At 39.9% G+C, this 17,155-nt stretch overlaps 2 protein-coding genes across 4 annotated transcripts; both read left to right on the top strand.

Annotated features, from left to right (window-relative positions):
• The first annotated feature begins 245 nt into the window (after window positions 1-245).
• dhcr24 (24-dehydrocholesterol reductase) lies at window positions 246-13,878 on the top strand. Of its 2 annotated transcripts, none has more exons than XM_035416085.1 (9): window positions 246-314; window positions 3,478-3,633; window positions 4,365-4,470; window positions 5,978-6,096; window positions 7,381-7,644; window positions 8,064-8,207; window positions 10,303-10,500; window positions 11,803-11,981; window positions 12,296-13,878. In XM_035416085.1, the coding sequence occupies exons 2-9, from the start codon at window positions 3,514-3,516 to the stop codon at window positions 12,447-12,449; spliced, it is 1,284 nt and encodes a 427-aa protein (XP_035271976.1). In that variant the 5' UTR covers window positions 246-314; window positions 3,478-3,513; the 3' UTR covers window positions 12,450-13,878. The 2 variants fall into 2 exon arrangements, with proteins under 2 accessions (XP_035271976.1, XP_035271975.1); XM_035416084.1 differs by having other exon boundaries at window positions 254-800.
• Window positions 13,879-14,129: 251 nt separating this feature from the next.
• Window positions 14,130-16,085, top strand: si:ch211-121a2.4 (transmembrane protein 205). Of its 2 annotated transcripts, none has more exons than XM_035415961.1 (4): window positions 14,130-14,340; window positions 14,667-14,840; window positions 15,104-15,267; window positions 15,463-16,085. In XM_035415961.1, the coding sequence occupies exons 2-4, from the start codon at window positions 14,747-14,749 to the stop codon at window positions 15,763-15,765; spliced, it is 561 nt and encodes a 186-aa protein (XP_035271852.1). In that variant the 5' UTR covers window positions 14,130-14,340; window positions 14,667-14,746; the 3' UTR covers window positions 15,766-16,085. The 2 variants fall into 2 exon arrangements, with proteins under 2 accessions (XP_035271852.1, XP_035271851.1); XM_035415960.1 differs by having other exon boundaries at window positions 14,130-14,443.
• The last annotated feature ends 1,070 nt before the right edge of the window (window positions 16,086-17,155 follow it).

Genomic DNA, 17,155 nt, shown 5'->3' with positions numbered 1-17,155 from the left:
TGGGATTTGTTTATACAACCAGTTATCACAATGGAATATTTATTTTTTATTTTTTTATTGTCAATTTTAAAGCTGTACCCAGTGTGGAAGCGCCGCACTTTCAAGCACCTCGTATGTTACTTAATACTGCTTAACGATCATGAAACGATTGCAGGCTCGTGAATGGTGTGACGGTCTTTTCCTTTAGCGATTGGATAAAACGTTGATACGCGCCAGCTCGAGTCACCCGAATTGCCGATCCATTGGCCAATCGGTGACGCTTGGAGGCGGACAGTCCTGTCAAACTGCTGTTCTCCTTCGCGTGGAAAATCAAGGTGTCAAATTCTGTGGTTTCTGATTGTTGAGTTTTAGCAAGTTGCAGTTGGTTTTCTTGCATGTATATATCTTAACTATAATTTCGACTGAATAGGTCTTGTAGCCTACGTTTTTATGTGGATATCAAATTGTGCGAAGAGGATTCATTGCACTGTAGCCAGACATTGCAAGGTGTAGGGATTTTGATTGGATTTATGTTGTTTCTGCCTTGAAGGCTATTTCAGTTAGCTAATTGATTTCTTTGATAAGGGGAAATGGACCCATTATTGTATATTGCAGGGTTGGTAGTTTTGTTTTTGTTATGGGTAAAAGTTAAAGGACTAGATTACGTAATAATTCATCAAAGGTGGATATTCGTGTGTCTGTTCCTCTTGCCTTTATCCGTAATATTTGATGTGTACTATTACCTGCGAGCATGGATCATTTTCAAGATGTGCTCCGCTCCAAAGCAGCATGACCAGAGAGTAAGAGACATACAGAGACAGGTAAGAAGATGGGGGAAAAATGAAAGTGTCATGTTCAGATATACTCAAGCTCGCAAACATGGAAAATATTTCACTCCATCATTTGGGTGTCATGAGAGCGTGATTCCTTTGTGTGCGTCAGGTGAGCATCGAGGCTTTGAGTGTTATCATAGCTATCTACACGCCTTGTACGGTATGCTATAGCTATAGGTCTGCTCTTTATGTTGCGTGCGTTTTCTCACTAGGCATTAGCCCTGCCTGTCATCAAGTGAAATGTAATGAGAAAATCAACTTAGAAACTTTAATGCACGTGGTCATATTGCACTCTGGAACTGAGAATCTAATTTGAATATTTATCCTTCTGGAATTTATTGATTCATTTATGAGAACGTTTCTCAACCAGCCATTTTTTATCTTGCGCTTTAGTTAGCTATCCTTGAACAGAGCAGTCGAGGCAAATGGTGAGCTTGTACTGTGCCACAAGTCGAAGTCACAATCATTAAACACAGACTAAACTGCCTAAAGCCATCGAACAAATCTTTAGCGACTTTGTGTTGGGTTCAGATATTTTGACAGTTTATATGGTTTACATGGTTTAATAATAATGTTCTTTTAAGTCATGAACAGGCTGTATCTTCACATTTGGGCTACATCTTGATAAACTGGATGTAATGAGAATGACAAATGAAAAGATATAGGCTAGCCTGTTAATGACAAAAACACAATCTAGACACACAATTAACTGCGAACTCTTTGACATGAAGCAGGATTTAAAACAACAAAAAGTATTCTAATCTACAATAGGCTCCCCAAATGATCATGGCATCAGGGCAAGAAAATAAGTTTTAAAATCGTAATGTGTTAACGTAAACTTTCTCCAATCCAAACTTTGTGCTTGAACCTATTTTAGATGTTCAGCCTTGTGGCTGCTTTTGCAGTGCGGCACAGATATGTAATATTTCCTTAGAGACTATCTCTGGTTTTAGCTTGACTGTGCTGGAAAAGTGTAGGTGTGGGAAAGTGGTATTGTATTGGTATGAAACCAGGATGACCATACTGGACACAGGGTGCTTAATGCGGTTTTGGTCTGAGGAAAGTGGATGTTCTGGGTTCTTGGGTCTATTTCAATAAAGAGTCTGTTTATGTGGTGTGCTTGATGCAGATGTGGACCTCATGGGGCTGCTGAGTGTCTCTGTAGGGGTGTTTGATGGGTGTGTTGTTGGTCCGGAGTTGCAGACCTTCTGGTTGATTGTGTGTGTCTGACTGAGTGAGCTGTAGCCTATGTCTCTGTAGTGGTTGTGGGTGATAAGTTATAGTAACCTTTTTCATAGCCGGTAGCGGAGGTAGGCCTACTGGTTGATTACAGTATGCTGTGAGTATCTGGGTGAGTGTGGCTGTGTGGCTCTGGAGGGTTGGTTGCGTGGCTTTGGATGGCTTGCTGAAGTTCCATGCTGTGTGGTGGCTTCCATTGTCTGGGGGGATAAAGATTGTGGCATTTGGAGGCAGCACCCTTTTGTCAAGCTCCATTGAGAGGTAAAATCCGCCTTGCGTCACCTCCTCGGTCTCAGTTTGGCACGTTTTCTTCTTTAATTAGGCGTGTTTCCTCTTCTGCTCCCCTTCTTTACCTTCTGTTTTTGCAGCAGAGCTCTCTCCTTTGAACGAGGAAGCCAACATTTGTTGATTTTTGCCAGATATTAATACTTGAAACTGAAATCTGTTGAGACTGAATTGAAAAATGACCATAAGTTGAAATTGGTCCTAAAATGACAAACTCAACTCATCTCAGTTAAACTCGGTCAACTAAAGAAACCCATCTGCACAATGTTCAAAGAGGCAAATAAGACATAGGTGTGGCGTGAGCCATTGTACTGTATATGAGAAGACGCGGCAAATCAAATTTGCATAGTCATTGGGCAACAAATAACCAGTTTTAAGAGATATATAAGTTTAATGAAAAAGACAGACCTATCGGCTCATCCAGCTTGTAATTTTGCCTGTAGTTTAGTGTGTCGTTAGCACTGTCCCACACCTGCTCTTGAACACTCCCAAGGGTTACCATGTAATTTATCTCCCATCTGTAGTATTTTCATTAAGATTTTCATAATTCCTAATCAGGGCGGCACTGGGGTGCGGTGCATAGTGCTGTCGCCTCACAGCAACAAGGTACAAAGTTTGCATTTTCTCCACGTGTCTGCGTGGGTTTCTTCTGGGTACTCCAGTTTCTTCCCACAATCAAAAGACATTCAGGTTATGTTAGTTGCCCATATGAATGTGTGGGTGAATGGCGTGTGGGCCTTGCAATGGATTGGTGAGCTGCCCAGAGTGCATTCCTGTCCTTCACCCAAGGTCTGCTGGGACAGGCTGCAGCCCCCCATGACCCTGAGGTTTAGAAAATGGATGAATGGATGGATGAATCCTGATCATAAGTGGAATTATCCAATATTAAAATATTTCTTTGACTTGAATAGACTTTAAGATGTGAGATTTAATTTTCATTGGAAAACTGCAATATCAGCACCATGCAGTAGACTTGTAGGTTTCAATTCCAAGTAGGCCTAACAGTGCATAATTTTAAAGGTTGCTCAATGAGGGCTAATTTAGACTTATTCCTAGTTTGTAATGTTGGTCTAAAGTTTGTACGGTGGGTCTCTGCTCCAGATGCTTTTCAAACAGTATTTTCTTTTTTCCTATCTTTGAGGTTCGGGAGTGGAAAAAGGAGGGTGGAAAGACCTATATGTGTACAGGACGCCCAGGCTGGCTGACTGTGTCGCTGCGGGTGGGGAAGTACAAGAAGACCCATAAGAACATCATGATTAATATGATGGACATTCTGGAAGTGGACACTAAGCGGCAGGTGAGACATTGGCTAGAACATTTTGTCTGTACCTCTGTATTGATTGTACTACTCTCTGATTCCAAGATCCAACCTAACACTTATTAGCTTATGGATGGTGCATCTTATCTGTCAAAATGAAATCAAACTATTCTAATTCTAATGAAGTTTTCAGTGTCACAAGATTGATTATAGAAGAGATGAGCGAATAATTTATTTGAATTTTTCGGTGTGTGACATCTGAGAATATAGCCTGAAGTGTTTATGGTTGCCTGGAAATCGCAATGTTTTTGTGCCACTCTGTTCCCTCTTTATCTAGCGTGCCATAGATAAAGTTCACTTTATCTATGGCACTCTATGGAAAAGGTGAGCTTTATGTATTAATTAATGAATAGGATATATATGATAAAAACTTTGATTTGATTTTGAAAGGATAAGTAAGACCGGGACAAACACAATAACAGGTAACCAATGCTGGGGATCAGGTAAGCAAGTGTGGTGCAATGGAGGTCTGTGAGTGAAGTTAGTTTGAAGGAGTACTGGGAAGACAAATGTTGCTAATTATATTTGCTAATCTTACTAATTATGCAATGAGTTTGCTTTCCTCCACATCTTGAGAGCTTTGTACAGATATGAGGAGGCCTATAGAGTTCTTTGTTCTTTGTATGTATTGTGCCCGTAGCTGAAATGCCTGTACATGTGCATGGGGAAATGTGTGCATGCTGACGATTTCTGCTTTTTAAACACCACAGATCCTACGTGTTGAACCTCTTGCAAACATGGGACAGGTGACTGCTCTTCTCAACTCCATTGGGTGGACTCTTCCTGTGCTGCCAGAACTGGATGACCTGACAGTGGGTATGTACTGAAAGGGTCTTCACGTTCCAATCGAAGGGTGAAACTCGGATACATCGTGCTAGGGGTGAGCAGCTTAAATGATCAAAATACTTTAATGTACATATACCTGTAGCTGTATCAGGCAAATGGGAATGGTAGGATTTTCCTCTATGAATATATTCTCTTCCACCTCTGTAAGTCTTCCATGTTTATATACCTATATTTGCACATTGTGGGCTGTGTTTCTTTTAAGCAGAGTTAATGCTTGGGCCAAATGCAATTACAGTACAGCTGGCAGAGAAATGGGTGCTGGTCAGGGACATTTCCTGGATCAGTTTCCTAAATGGTCTCTAGATTCCAGACAATGAGGAGATCAACAACTTAATGCATTGCAGCTACACAGCTGCAAATTCATTTGGAAGTCTGTCGAGACTAACCAATGAAAGTGCACGTAAAATGAGAATGCTTGGTTCATTGTAGCCTAAACTGCTTACCCAAGCAATATTGATCTTTATTAGACCCTGTGCACTTCAAAGTGTTCATTAAGCCATAAGAAAAAAAAAATGTAGACTTTTCCAAATTTTTAAATGGGAAAATAATAAAATTTCCATTTTCCATTTGATGTAAAGCCATTACATTCAGAAAAGATCTGCACTCAACGTTTTTCGTTAAGATGGGGTTGAAAGATAAAACCATTTCAACACATTGCCTTTCTCAAGTGAAGTGGTATTGTATGCTGATGGCACTCTTACATACTGAATTCTATAGCATCACCACAGATGTACAGGCTAATTAGTGAGGAACCACTGGTAGGCTTTATATCAGGTAGGTTATGAATATGTACTATGAATAAGTGTTCATGTTTGCAAATCCAAAAATATATATACATCTGTGCTCTTATTTAAGTGCTTTCTATTAAAAACAGAGATGAAATGTAAAGTAAAATATTCTCCCCAGTATTGACAGGGCATAGTATCAATAAGAGAATTAGCAACAGTGGATTCCTCCCTGCACAGATATTTCACTTCAGTATTACTCTTTTGACATGTCTATACAGCCAGGTATTCAACAAGTCATGATCCTAGTACAGTACCTATGCTACAGACAGTACTGGTAAAGCAACAAATGGGGACATTGACATGTTCCTATAATCACATAATAGTTTTCCATCAGATGTACTCTGTGGTAATTCTGGGCTCCTTACCAAGGGAGATGCTTTCTACAGCAACATAAAACTCTTCATCAGTCTTGCCTTATTCACTGCTGCCTCTGTATTCTGTCAGTTTGTATGTGTCCTTGCTTAGCCTCTTTTATTAGTAGCCTATCTGAGCATGCTCTGACTGACACGCTCGTTTTTTTGGCTGGACCGCAACAGCGGGGCCAGCCCTACAAACGCGAATGTGAGTGAGTGACTGAGTGAGTGAGTGAGTGACTGAGTGAGTGATGAAGTCGCACCATTGGTCGGCCAGATCACGTGTGTTAGGTCCAGCCATATACTAGGTTTTAACCTGGTCTTGTTTGCCTACAGGGGGGCTGATCATGGGCACAGGCATCGAGTCCTCCTCCCACATCTACGGCCTTTTCCAGCACATCTGTGTGGCCTATGAGCTGGTGCTGGCCGACGGCAGTCTGGTCCGCTGTACCGCTGTGAGTTCCCTCTACCCAGGGTCATCGATGCTTGAGAGAGAACGCAAAACATAATTTGAAGTTATCATTTCATTTTTCATTATATAAATGAAATAATAAATTTAAAAGCTGTGTTTCATTTTTACATGGGTTCCCTTTGTCTAATATTACATTTTGTCTAAAGATCTGAAACCATTCAGTGTGACAAATATGCAATAATAGAGGAAATCAGGAACTGGCAAATACTTTTTCACGGCGCTGTACATTTAAATGCCTGGGCTATTCTAGAAAATGACAAGTTGAGTTAAGAAAGGAATGGAAAAATATTGATAAGCCTGCATTAGCATGGTGTGTGAATGCCACTTAACTTCATAGTTTAAGACTGTGCCATAGTGGAACTGGACTTGCAGGTGTGAGTCAATAGTTGTTGCCTGGATTGAGTCAACATTTGTCCTTAACTCTGACTCACAGTTAAATGTACTGTAAGTGTTTAGTTTTAATCCTCTCCCACCTAGGTTAGAAAGTTCAGCAATAACCAAAATTAACTTTGAAACTGTGTTTGTGAAGAAAAGAACAATGTGTTTCCAAAAAGTAAAGAGCAAATGTAGATAGAATTCAGGACAATGTATAAAATATTCTGTGATTACTACTTCTTTGTGGCCAAGAAGGCTGTACTCATACTACTGTATTTTATTTTAACAAGACTTCCACAACCTGTTGGACTCTCCGGGGAGGTCTTGTTTTCTGATGTGTGTGTGTGTCACAATGCTGCGGCAGTTGAATGACTTCAAGGTTCATTAGCTATCTCTGCTGGAATGACACGAGCAAACAAGCAATCCCAGATAATGTACAACTGAGCTCCACAGTGCTAAACAAAATAAGCTTTGTCCCCAAGTTTCCACCCGACACAGTAGGCGTTGTTGTGCCACAGTCAATCCCCTGTGCCTAGGGTTGTAAATATGGTGCAACTTTTAGGCTGCACATGTGTGCCTGCTACACTGTCCCATTCACTGTCTAACCGCTTTCTTATGTGGTGTATTTGATGTATTGGATACTTGGTGAGTCACCGGTTTTTCCAATTCAATGACAAAAATAGCTAAATATGCAAGCTCTGAAAAATAAGCATTTGTAATTGTATTTGTACCGATGTGCTATGGCAGATAGCATTAAAGTATAGAAAGGATTTGTTTGAACGGTTTAGTGCAATGAAATGATCTGGCACACTGTATTGCTTCCGTGTTTGAATGTGCAGCACACTTGTTTATCTGTTGGAGTCCTCGCAAGGCCGTGTTCCGTGTGTCACAGAAAGAGAACACCGACCTGTTTTACGCCGTTCCGTGGTCGTGCGGCACGCTGGGGTTCCTGGTTGCGGCTGAAGTCCGCATCATCCCTGCCAGGACCTGGGTCAAGCTCACATACGAGCCCGTGCATGGCCTGGAAACCATCTGCCAGCGATTCGCCCAGGAGTCCGCCAACAAGGAGAATCAGTTTGTGGAAGGGCTGCAGTACTCCCTGGACGAGGCCGTGATCATGACCGGAGTGATGACTGATGAGGCAGAGCCAGACAAGGTGAGTTGGGGGAGGAGCCTTTTTTCATCACTATGACAACCAACATTCCTATCGACATTCTCATTGTTTCTTTCTAATCTTGATGGCCAGTGTATGAATTGATTTTGGAGGATACTACTATGGGATAATTAAATGGGGAAAAGACATTTGTGACATCCCCTTCATGATAGAAAACAGAAAGGAGCTCCACCAATCACAGAGTTTGTTGGTAACAACCGATAGAACAACACCAATGGTGATTGGCAGGTGCTGCTTCATACTGATACACACAAGGAGCCCAGGCGTATAGCCAGAAAGTATCCACCACTGTTGATGTTGTTCCTGCATACATGTCCACTCTACTTCCTGTAGACGTACTGGCCTTTGTTCCTTTTGTTCTCCCCAGATGCTTTTAATTGTTATTCCACTGCTCTCCCCAGATCAACCGCATTGGCCTTTACTTCAAACCCTGGTTCTTTAAGCACGTGGAGAATTTCCTTACAGAGAACCGCAGCGCCGTAGAGTACATTCCTCTACGTCACTACTACCATCGCCACACGCGCAGCATCTTCTGGGAGTTACAGGTAACTCTTCCTACACTTGTTACACTAATAATACCGGTTGAGTCATCCCAAGTCTTTAGCAGCTGCAGGGTGATGCTTGCATGTCTCTCATGACATTGCGGTTTACTTATGAGACCGTAGACTTGAGCCTGAAGAGGGAAGATGTTTTTTTTTCGCATTTAGAATCACCATATTATGGCCTCACAACACTGAGCAAAATGAGGAAGTATTACAGGAGGAGAGGAACTAAAAAATAAAATTTTGACAGCCAATGAATCACAACGATCTTGTGTTGTGTACAATTACTTGCAGTGGTCTGAACTACAAGTGAATCACCATTTCTGTATGCAGCCTATTAGCTTGATGAGCCGAGGTAATTAATAATTTAATTAAATTCTAGCTGTGCAGTGAAAATTCAAAACTGTAAATTCAATGATACCTAAAATCTGATTTCCAAAGGACACAATATCGCTAATGGGACTGTAATGTGAGGGTGAAGCTTCAGTATAAAATGTTAACTTTTTACTGAAGTCTACAGAAGTCTGACTAAGCAACTTTTTCTTTTCAGAATCTGTTTAGGGGTTCTGATGATTAATATTTTATTAACATATTTATGGTGTATATCCAGCAAAATTCTGCATAGCATAAGTTGGAGTACCCTTTCTGTCTGGCACTGTCTGTTCCAAGATGTCTGGTGCCAGACTGTTATCGACTGTCTACTCCCTCCTTACAAGAAGCAGTTGAGCCCTTTTGTATCTAAATCAGTGATTGTTCTGGAAATAATATAAACCTTCTGCAAAATAAGAATGTCAAGAAGACGAAAAAATCTTTATCCATCTTTTAATGGATCAGTGTCCGCTTGTGTTATTGTAAAGATACATTATGCTTATTCTTCCTTTCCACAGAGAGTAGGCCAGCAACCTGGAACTCTTAGGACTTTTTAACACAGTCATAGTCAGATGAACAGTGTACTTGCCTGGAGGAATACAGGAATACATAGAATGCAGGAGTCTACTGCTCTTCGTCATAAGACTGAACGTGGAGTCAGATGATAACAGCTGAAACTTGGTTACTCACCTGCACCTTAAATTAAAGCTGACAGTCTGTACTTTAACCTGATATTCATTGGTTCATTTCAAATTCACTGTGCTGGAGTACAGAGCCAAAACGACAAAAAAAGTGTCACTGTCCCGAGACTTCTGCATTTAACTGTATATATGAGAGTCCCGGTTTCCCAGTTGATATAACAATATCCGATGCATCTTTTGGAAAAAACAGCTTTCCTTGTGCACTTTGTCTGTGCTAATATTAAAGTGGTTCAGTTCAGTTCATGGTCAGTTTCCAGGTATTTACAACCATCATCTATCTCAGCCTGATCTTTTATGGTGGTTTTTTAAGGGGTATGGGGTGGCGTCAGAAAACTGATAACTATGTCCTTAGTCTTAGTGACATTCAGCTGTGACTTCTCCTTGAAGGTCCACTATAATATTGTTTCATTGTATTAGTTTAATAATGCATTATCACAGGGAGATTGACAGGCAAGGAATTGTGGGTGCTGATTCCATATTCACTCAGTTACTGGATTTTAATTTCTGTCCCTCATTTCTAATTGTGGCACACTATATGTACAATATGCATGTATTTAAAGTTTTAATCTGTACTTTTCTTCTCTTTGGGAAGCATTAGCTAATATCGCTGCATTAGACGACTGACACACAGAAGCCCTTACATCCTGTTGCTTACATCATCTTCTTTTCAGCACTTTACCCCTCCCCCCACCACCCCCACCACAGCACATTTGTCTGCATCATATCTGCTAATGCCTTATTTGATTGCCATTAGCACCAAGTAAATCAAGTGTGGTTGGGTGATTGTGCCTTTCCTTTGCTGAAATTGCATTATAAATTATGCAGATTGTTTTTGACTGGGCTTGCATTGGGGGGTATCCGTAGTGTTCTTTTAATGCTTCCTGGTTCTTTATTGTCTATATCATGGCATCCCCCACCTTGCCATCCCACCTGGACCTTAATTGCCTTGCTTGCCCTGGGAAAACTTAAAAGACACATCAATCTCTGATGGGGTTGGGCATGGCTTGTGTTTTTGTGTGTCTGTTCAGGACATCATCCCATTTGGGAACAACCCCGTTTTCCGGTACTTATTTGGCTGGATGGTGCCGCCCAAGATCTCCCTGCTGAAGCTGACCCAGGGGGAGACCATCCGCAGGCTGTATGAGCAGCACCACGTGGTCCAGGACATGCTGGTCCCCATGAAGCACATTCAGAGTGCCATGTCCCGCTTCCACAACGACATACACGTAAGACTCAGACCCACACCACCTCCTTTCTGGAGGGGGGGGGGGGGGGGGACATGAAGAATCGGCTGTGAGACTTGAACTCACTCTACGTTCCACTTTATTTCATTAGTGTGGGGAGGTAGATTGGAGTTATTGCGCTTAGTTTTATGTGCATGCGTGTGCGTATGTCTATGTGTGTGATTATGGGTGTGTGCGGATGTATGTGCCTACGTGTGCGTATGTGTTTGTGTGTGTGTGTGTGTGTGTTTAAATGTGTGTGTGTGTGCGTGTGCGTGTGCATCTGTGGGTCTTGTTACTCAAATGTAGATGGGGTTGTAAATGGAATTTCCACTTCCTGGAACACATCAATGGCAATATAAAACTGCTATTGATGATATATGCAAAATATAAAATCGTTACAGGGCTCACTCAAATACTAAAGTCAGTGCTTTTGCCCTTTCACTTTATATGTAGCCAGATGAGTATTTCCCTGTTCGCTGTGCTCATGCTGTTCATCTTATGTAAGGAACTTCTGTGCCCCAGAGGACCTCAACCCATAAACCTAATGTACATAACCATAACCACTAATGCACTCATGACTCGTGTATAGTTTAGCCCCCTCATGCTGTGAAAATATTTATATCTTGAGTTGTCATTTTTGTGGCAAAGGAAGGCTATCCTTCTATGAACCTCATGTAACTACACATACCGATTATTTGAACACATAAAACTGACTTGTGAAATAGGACACTATTAGTTGAAATTTATGATATATTGTCATTTGTTTTGACATATGTTTGGAATAATTTCTAGAAATACAGTACTGTCGCAAATTGTGGAAACACTGCATCTATAAACAGATTTTGATGATGAATGCAATATTTTGCAAAAAATGTGTTTGACGTCAACACTAATATGTAATAAATGTCATAAAGTGAATAAATAATTACATGTATTAGTTCATACCTACATAATCAAGCAGTCTAATGTATCTTACTGTTGGAAATATGATCAGCTGGAACATACATTTTTCCAGTATTTTTCTACATGAAATGATCAAATTCAAGAAAAATATTTTTTTGCTTATATACTTTATTTGAAATTACTAATAGTCACATAATGTCATTACCACTCACGGTCTAGAAAATAATTGTTTTTAATACATTTTCACCGACGAAAATGGCTCAGAGAAACGACAACAGAAGAAAGAGCAAAGATAAAAAATTTTGAGAGTTCTAAACTCCTTAAACACAGTGTTTCCATAATGATGTGCAGATCCCTGCATGGCGGTGTTGGTAACAGGGGTGGTGTGGGTGCTTTCAGGTGTACCCCCTGTGGCTCTGCCCCTTTGTGTTGCCCAGCCAGCCTGGCATGGTGCACCCGAAAGGGGATGAGGATGAGCTGTATGTGGACATTGGAGCCTACGGCGAGCCCAGCGTCAAGCACTTCCAGGCCCGAGCCTCCACCCGACAGCTGGAGAAGTTTGTGAGGGAGGTCCATGGGTAAGAAGCTGTTACACACACACAAACACACACACGCACAATGCATATAACTGTTATTTTGAACAATGTGCATGCTCATTCAAATTTACACATTACCAATACAACATTGTAGTGTGTGTGTTGTTTTCATGAACTTTTAAAATTAATTCCATATGTATGATCGATTTAGGAATAACCATTAACCATAATCTTTTTGTGTGTTATCAATATCTCCTCCATATTTTCTTTTTCAAGGAGACACAGGATAACTTTTCTTTAGCTGTTAAATCTGCACTGCCCATGCTCCATTTATGATGCAGAAATTTTTGCTTCAGATTTCAGATGCTGTATGCAGATGTGTACATGGACCGGCAGGAATTCTGGGATATGTTTGATGGCTCTCTCTATCACAAGCTGAGGGAAGAGCTAGACTGCAAAGCAGCTTTTCCTGAAGTCTATGACAAAATCTGCAAATCTGCTCGGCACTGACAAACTGCTGGAAGTAGTCTGGTTTCGTGGAAGAAGAAAAAAACCGCACTAGCAACATATTTTTACTTCTCTCGGTTTTACCCTTTCAAAGTGTAATTCTCTGGAGGAAACAGTCATTCAGTTTGTACTACCAGGACATTTGTGACTGTCAAGCAACACTTGTAATACAAATTTTTTTATGGCAGGGTTGAGACGTTTAAGTCTATTTTTGACATCTATTTTCTCTCTCGTGGTTAAAAAAAAAGCTTTGAGCAAAAAATTTTAGTATGTCTGTACATAATTAACTTCAAAACGTGTCTAAAAGCATACAAGTCTTACATAAAAAAGCAAGGCTTACCTGCGGTAGATGTCCAACTCTTGAATCCCCACTTTAATTTACTCTTTTCATATTGAGAGTTTTGTATTTTAACAAACCACCTGCAGACTTAAGTCCATTTTTATATTTCTTGTTTGTCCACCTAATTTTATGAAAGGGGTGGGACCTATAAAATGCCTTGTGGACCACATTGCCCATACAAGATTCTAAAATTTTACGTCATTTCTGTACTAAGATATGTTTATAATATGTTCTGAAGGAGACAGAAATGGCAGATATATTTCTGATATATTCATAATGTATTCTCAGAATACGTTATGCTGGTGATTGTATTGAATTTAGTCTTCATTATACTTCTCACTATCTCATGGTGATCAGTAACCTCAATTAATCCTGAGTGGAAACCCTTATCACTGGACCTTAATCTAGGGAAATGAGAGAATATACAGGAACCCATGAAGAGCAAAAAGGATCATTTGTAGCTCCGAGGTAAAGCAAATGGGTTTCGGGGCAATGTGTACTTTTAGGAATGTTATATTATCGGCCATCCAATTAACAAATTAGATTCATGTGTACATTTTCTTGTAATCTTTTTTGGTGCTTTATCCAAAGTTTGCCTTTTGCATATATTATTTTGGTCAACTGTATCCGTGATTTATGTGGCTTGTATTTCCTGAAGGTAAATAATATCACCAGCAAGTTGAATGGGCTAATTAACTCGCGCCCAACATATTAATTCCTTGGGCTCCCCCTAGTGTCTGCTATGACTGTGTTGTGTAGGAACTGTGTTAAGTGCAATATGAGAAACTCATTAATGGTTTTAGCAGGGTCGTGAATGGTACACAGCTGAGCATGGCATATGATGCAAGCACAGGGTGAAATGATGTGGGTAATAGTCGTGAGGTTGTTGTGTTCAAAGGTATCTACAGGTGGAAAAAGGTATCTACAGGAAAAAGTTCTCATGAAGACATCCCTGTATCAAATTGAGTAATTCTCTTTTTTTATTCGTTTGGGTGGGATTTTACTGTTAAAATATGGTGTGAGTAAAAGCACTGTATGCTCTGTATGACTTTGGTTCTGCACAACTAAATAAATTTCAACTTTCAAGAAAAATGAGTGGGAACTTATTTTGTTTTTCAACAATTTCATCATTTTTAAGTAAATTATTTATTACACAGTAGGGCTTATAAAGTATGCACATTTTTGCTTTCAATTTAGCCAACTGTCTTGATTTGATATGATTATTTTAGCTTGTTAAACATCTATTGCTACTTCTTTGTTGATGCAGCTTCTGAAGCACCAAACTGATGAGCTCAGTGGGAGAATGCAGCGGAATATCCGTTAGCACAAACCTTTTCCATTATCTACTTCCATGAATTGGCACCCCGCATGTCAAGACCGTCAACAAATCCCTTATCAGTTGTTGCGCTCAACGTTCCATCTGCATCTCGCGACTCGTCATTTGTCATTGGAATGTTGTCAACCAGAAGACGCAGAGAGTGTTTAGTTTCAAATGAGCGGCATGTTCAGAGCGATCAAATACCGGTTTTCTGCTCTTCTAATGCAACATGTACTGTAGGTTTATTGAATTTATGAAGAAATCGAATATATAGCCCTATATTGCACGAAAAGACAAGTGATTCTTATTGTTCCAGCCAAGGAGCGATCTTAGCTACAGGTAGCATCCTACATTTTTGGTTTTTAGCTGCATATGTAAATTAACGTACACAATTAAGTCAGTTTACGTTCGACAAATGCAAATTAAATAGTCGAAAACTCGCTTCAACAACCGTTTTCACTGTTGTACTAAATCTGTAACTGAGATGGGTTGTTTATGCTATTTGAGAATCACTGGAGTAAAAGCAAAGGACTAACGCGTAACCTTTCACGTTGCTTTGCAGCCGCGGTAAGTGCCTGGCTCATGGTGGCAGCACCAATGCTGTGTTAGTGTGGGTCTGACGGTACAATTTAAGCGGTCTAAATGAATAACCTGGAGGAGCCAATACTCAAGCTGCTGCACCTCGCCCTGCTCTCCACCTTCTGGGGCATGCAGTTTTGGTACATCTTTTTTACAAGTAAGTTCTTGCAATCTCATTTTCCACGCTGTAAAAGTGACGTACAATTAACCAAATGTTAATTGTAGGCCTATATTTATGATTGATTTGCTAACTCTCTAAAAAGATAGATACCGAATGCTTGTATTGAAAAGTTGTGACAGTTTAAGATTTAGTTTCAAGTTATTTAATATTAGTTTTGAAATTAAAGAAAATTGATCGGCTGTTTGATTTGAATCCTTATTTCAGGCTAATAATAATAATAATAATTTATTTCCACATAGCCTTTGTGATGGGCTATGCTCTGAACAGACACACACATGGATATATCCAGAGTCGACTATTGCCTTTCTACCACCGTATCGCCTCTGCCTGTGCCTTCTTCAGTCTTATCTTATTTGAACTGTATCATCCCCACCACCAGATGAGTGACAAGGAGACCTTCCAGGTACAGTCCACTCACCTGGGGTGTCCACCACAGCCTTGGGTTCCCTGTGTGGTCCCTCTACAGTACAATGTGGTTATCCTAGAGCTGAAGTAGAAATTGTAGAAATATACATGTTTTATTGTGCATTTTGATTGAAATTGGTGTGAACTTAAGTGCCTTGATTTGTATACTTCTGTCCTCTTTTTTATTTCACAGATCTTCATTTTATTTGCATGTGTGATGGCAGCCACTCTGAATTCCCACTACTTTGGTGCAATGACGTGGGAAATCATGGCTGACATGCACCTTATTGAACAATCCTGGGGCATGAGCAAGAACATCTGGCTCTCAGCCAGCAGCGAGGCCTATGACAAGCTATCCCAATCAAATTCTGAGTACAAGAGGCTGAGCTACCAGCTGTGGTTCTACCACTGGCTGTCCTCCCTCTGTAACCTCTGCTGCCTCATTTGCAATAGCTGTAGCATGTATTACCTGGCACAGAATTTCTGTGCGCTGTGACTTCCATTCAGTCACGTTCCTATGGCCTGTCAATGAAAGTCCAACTACCATAACAGAAAAATATACCGTTGATGTTTGACAAATGCAAGAGAAGCTTGTTTGGTCTCTCTATATGTCTTATGTTATCTATTGTGCTGTTGAAACAAGTCAATTCAAATAACCAGCCTTGACTTTCTTATTACTATACTACAATAATAGAAAGATTGTAAGGCTTAGGAATATGATTGGCTTGGCATGCACCACACCATCTAGTTGTGAATGCAATATTACGTTTGTATTTTAAAATAAATAATAAAAGATTACCTTATTGAAACGGGTGACTTCCATGCTTCATCTCTTTTGTGGGCTTGTGCATATTTTTAAACAATTTTAAGTACACAACCCTTTTTGTAGTTCAGGGAATTCAAAAACAGTAAAAAATTAACAGGCTGCTTGCTCTGCTTTTATTCAAGCAGTGATTCTCTTACATAATTCCTAATGAATATTATATCAATTTACATCTATGAAATTTAACAGATGCAGTTATCTAGAGTGACCTTTTCATAAAAAAGTAGTAAACATTTTTATACAGCTGCATATTTTACTAAAGCATTTCAGGTTAACTACCATGCTGAAAGGTATAACAGCATGTCCTACATGGGAGTCAAACCTGCAACCTGAGTTATAAGCTCAGTGCATCACCTATTATACTACACTGCCACAAATACAAATGTATATACATATGTATGAGCAAAATTAATGGATTTCCTTCGGACAGTGGCCCTCTTAAAAGTCTTTCACAGACAAGTAACTTAGCCAGCATCAGCCAGATGACTTGTATGGCCTTCCATGGACCACACTTGGAGAGCCCCACAGTATTTAATAACTGGAACATACATAGCTTGTTGATGAACCCAATTATCCAGAAGAGGGTGTCATACGGTACAATACTGTTGTGCCACTTGGGGGGAAAATTAGCACATTAAAGAAAAATAAAAGTAAAACACAAAAAACAAAGCCTACAATTAAAACAGGATAATAACAGGAGGAAGAAATAAAAGTAAAACAGTAAAACGCAAAAAATACAAATTTAATCTCTAACAATATCCTAATAGACTAAATTGATTTTATGATTAGGAGCTCTCAATGTCTAATGGAATCTCTTCCGTTTCAGAAAGTAACCTTACGCCCAGTTGAGTAGTCTAATTTATCATCTGGCAAATTCGCTGCAAGCTAGTTTATAATTGGTCTCTACTGTATTTTGAAACATGCCTATATTTTACTTGTACATAATTCTAAATATATTGCTTCATCGGCATAATTTATCGACTGTTAGAAGAATTGCTGAGGAAGATTATGGCAACGATGTCACTGCACTGACTTATCGTCAGAATTGATCTCGTTGCAATAA

The sequence above is a fragment of the Anguilla anguilla genome, chromosome 4 (genome assembly GCF_013347855.1).
Source record: "Anguilla anguilla isolate fAngAng1 chromosome 4, fAngAng1.pri, whole genome shotgun sequence".
Taxonomy (NCBI): domain Eukaryota; kingdom Metazoa; phylum Chordata; class Actinopteri; order Anguilliformes; family Anguillidae; genus Anguilla; species Anguilla anguilla.
The sequence above is the reverse complement of the archived record's forward strand: the minus strand, read 5'-3'. Positions and strand labels throughout refer to the sequence as shown.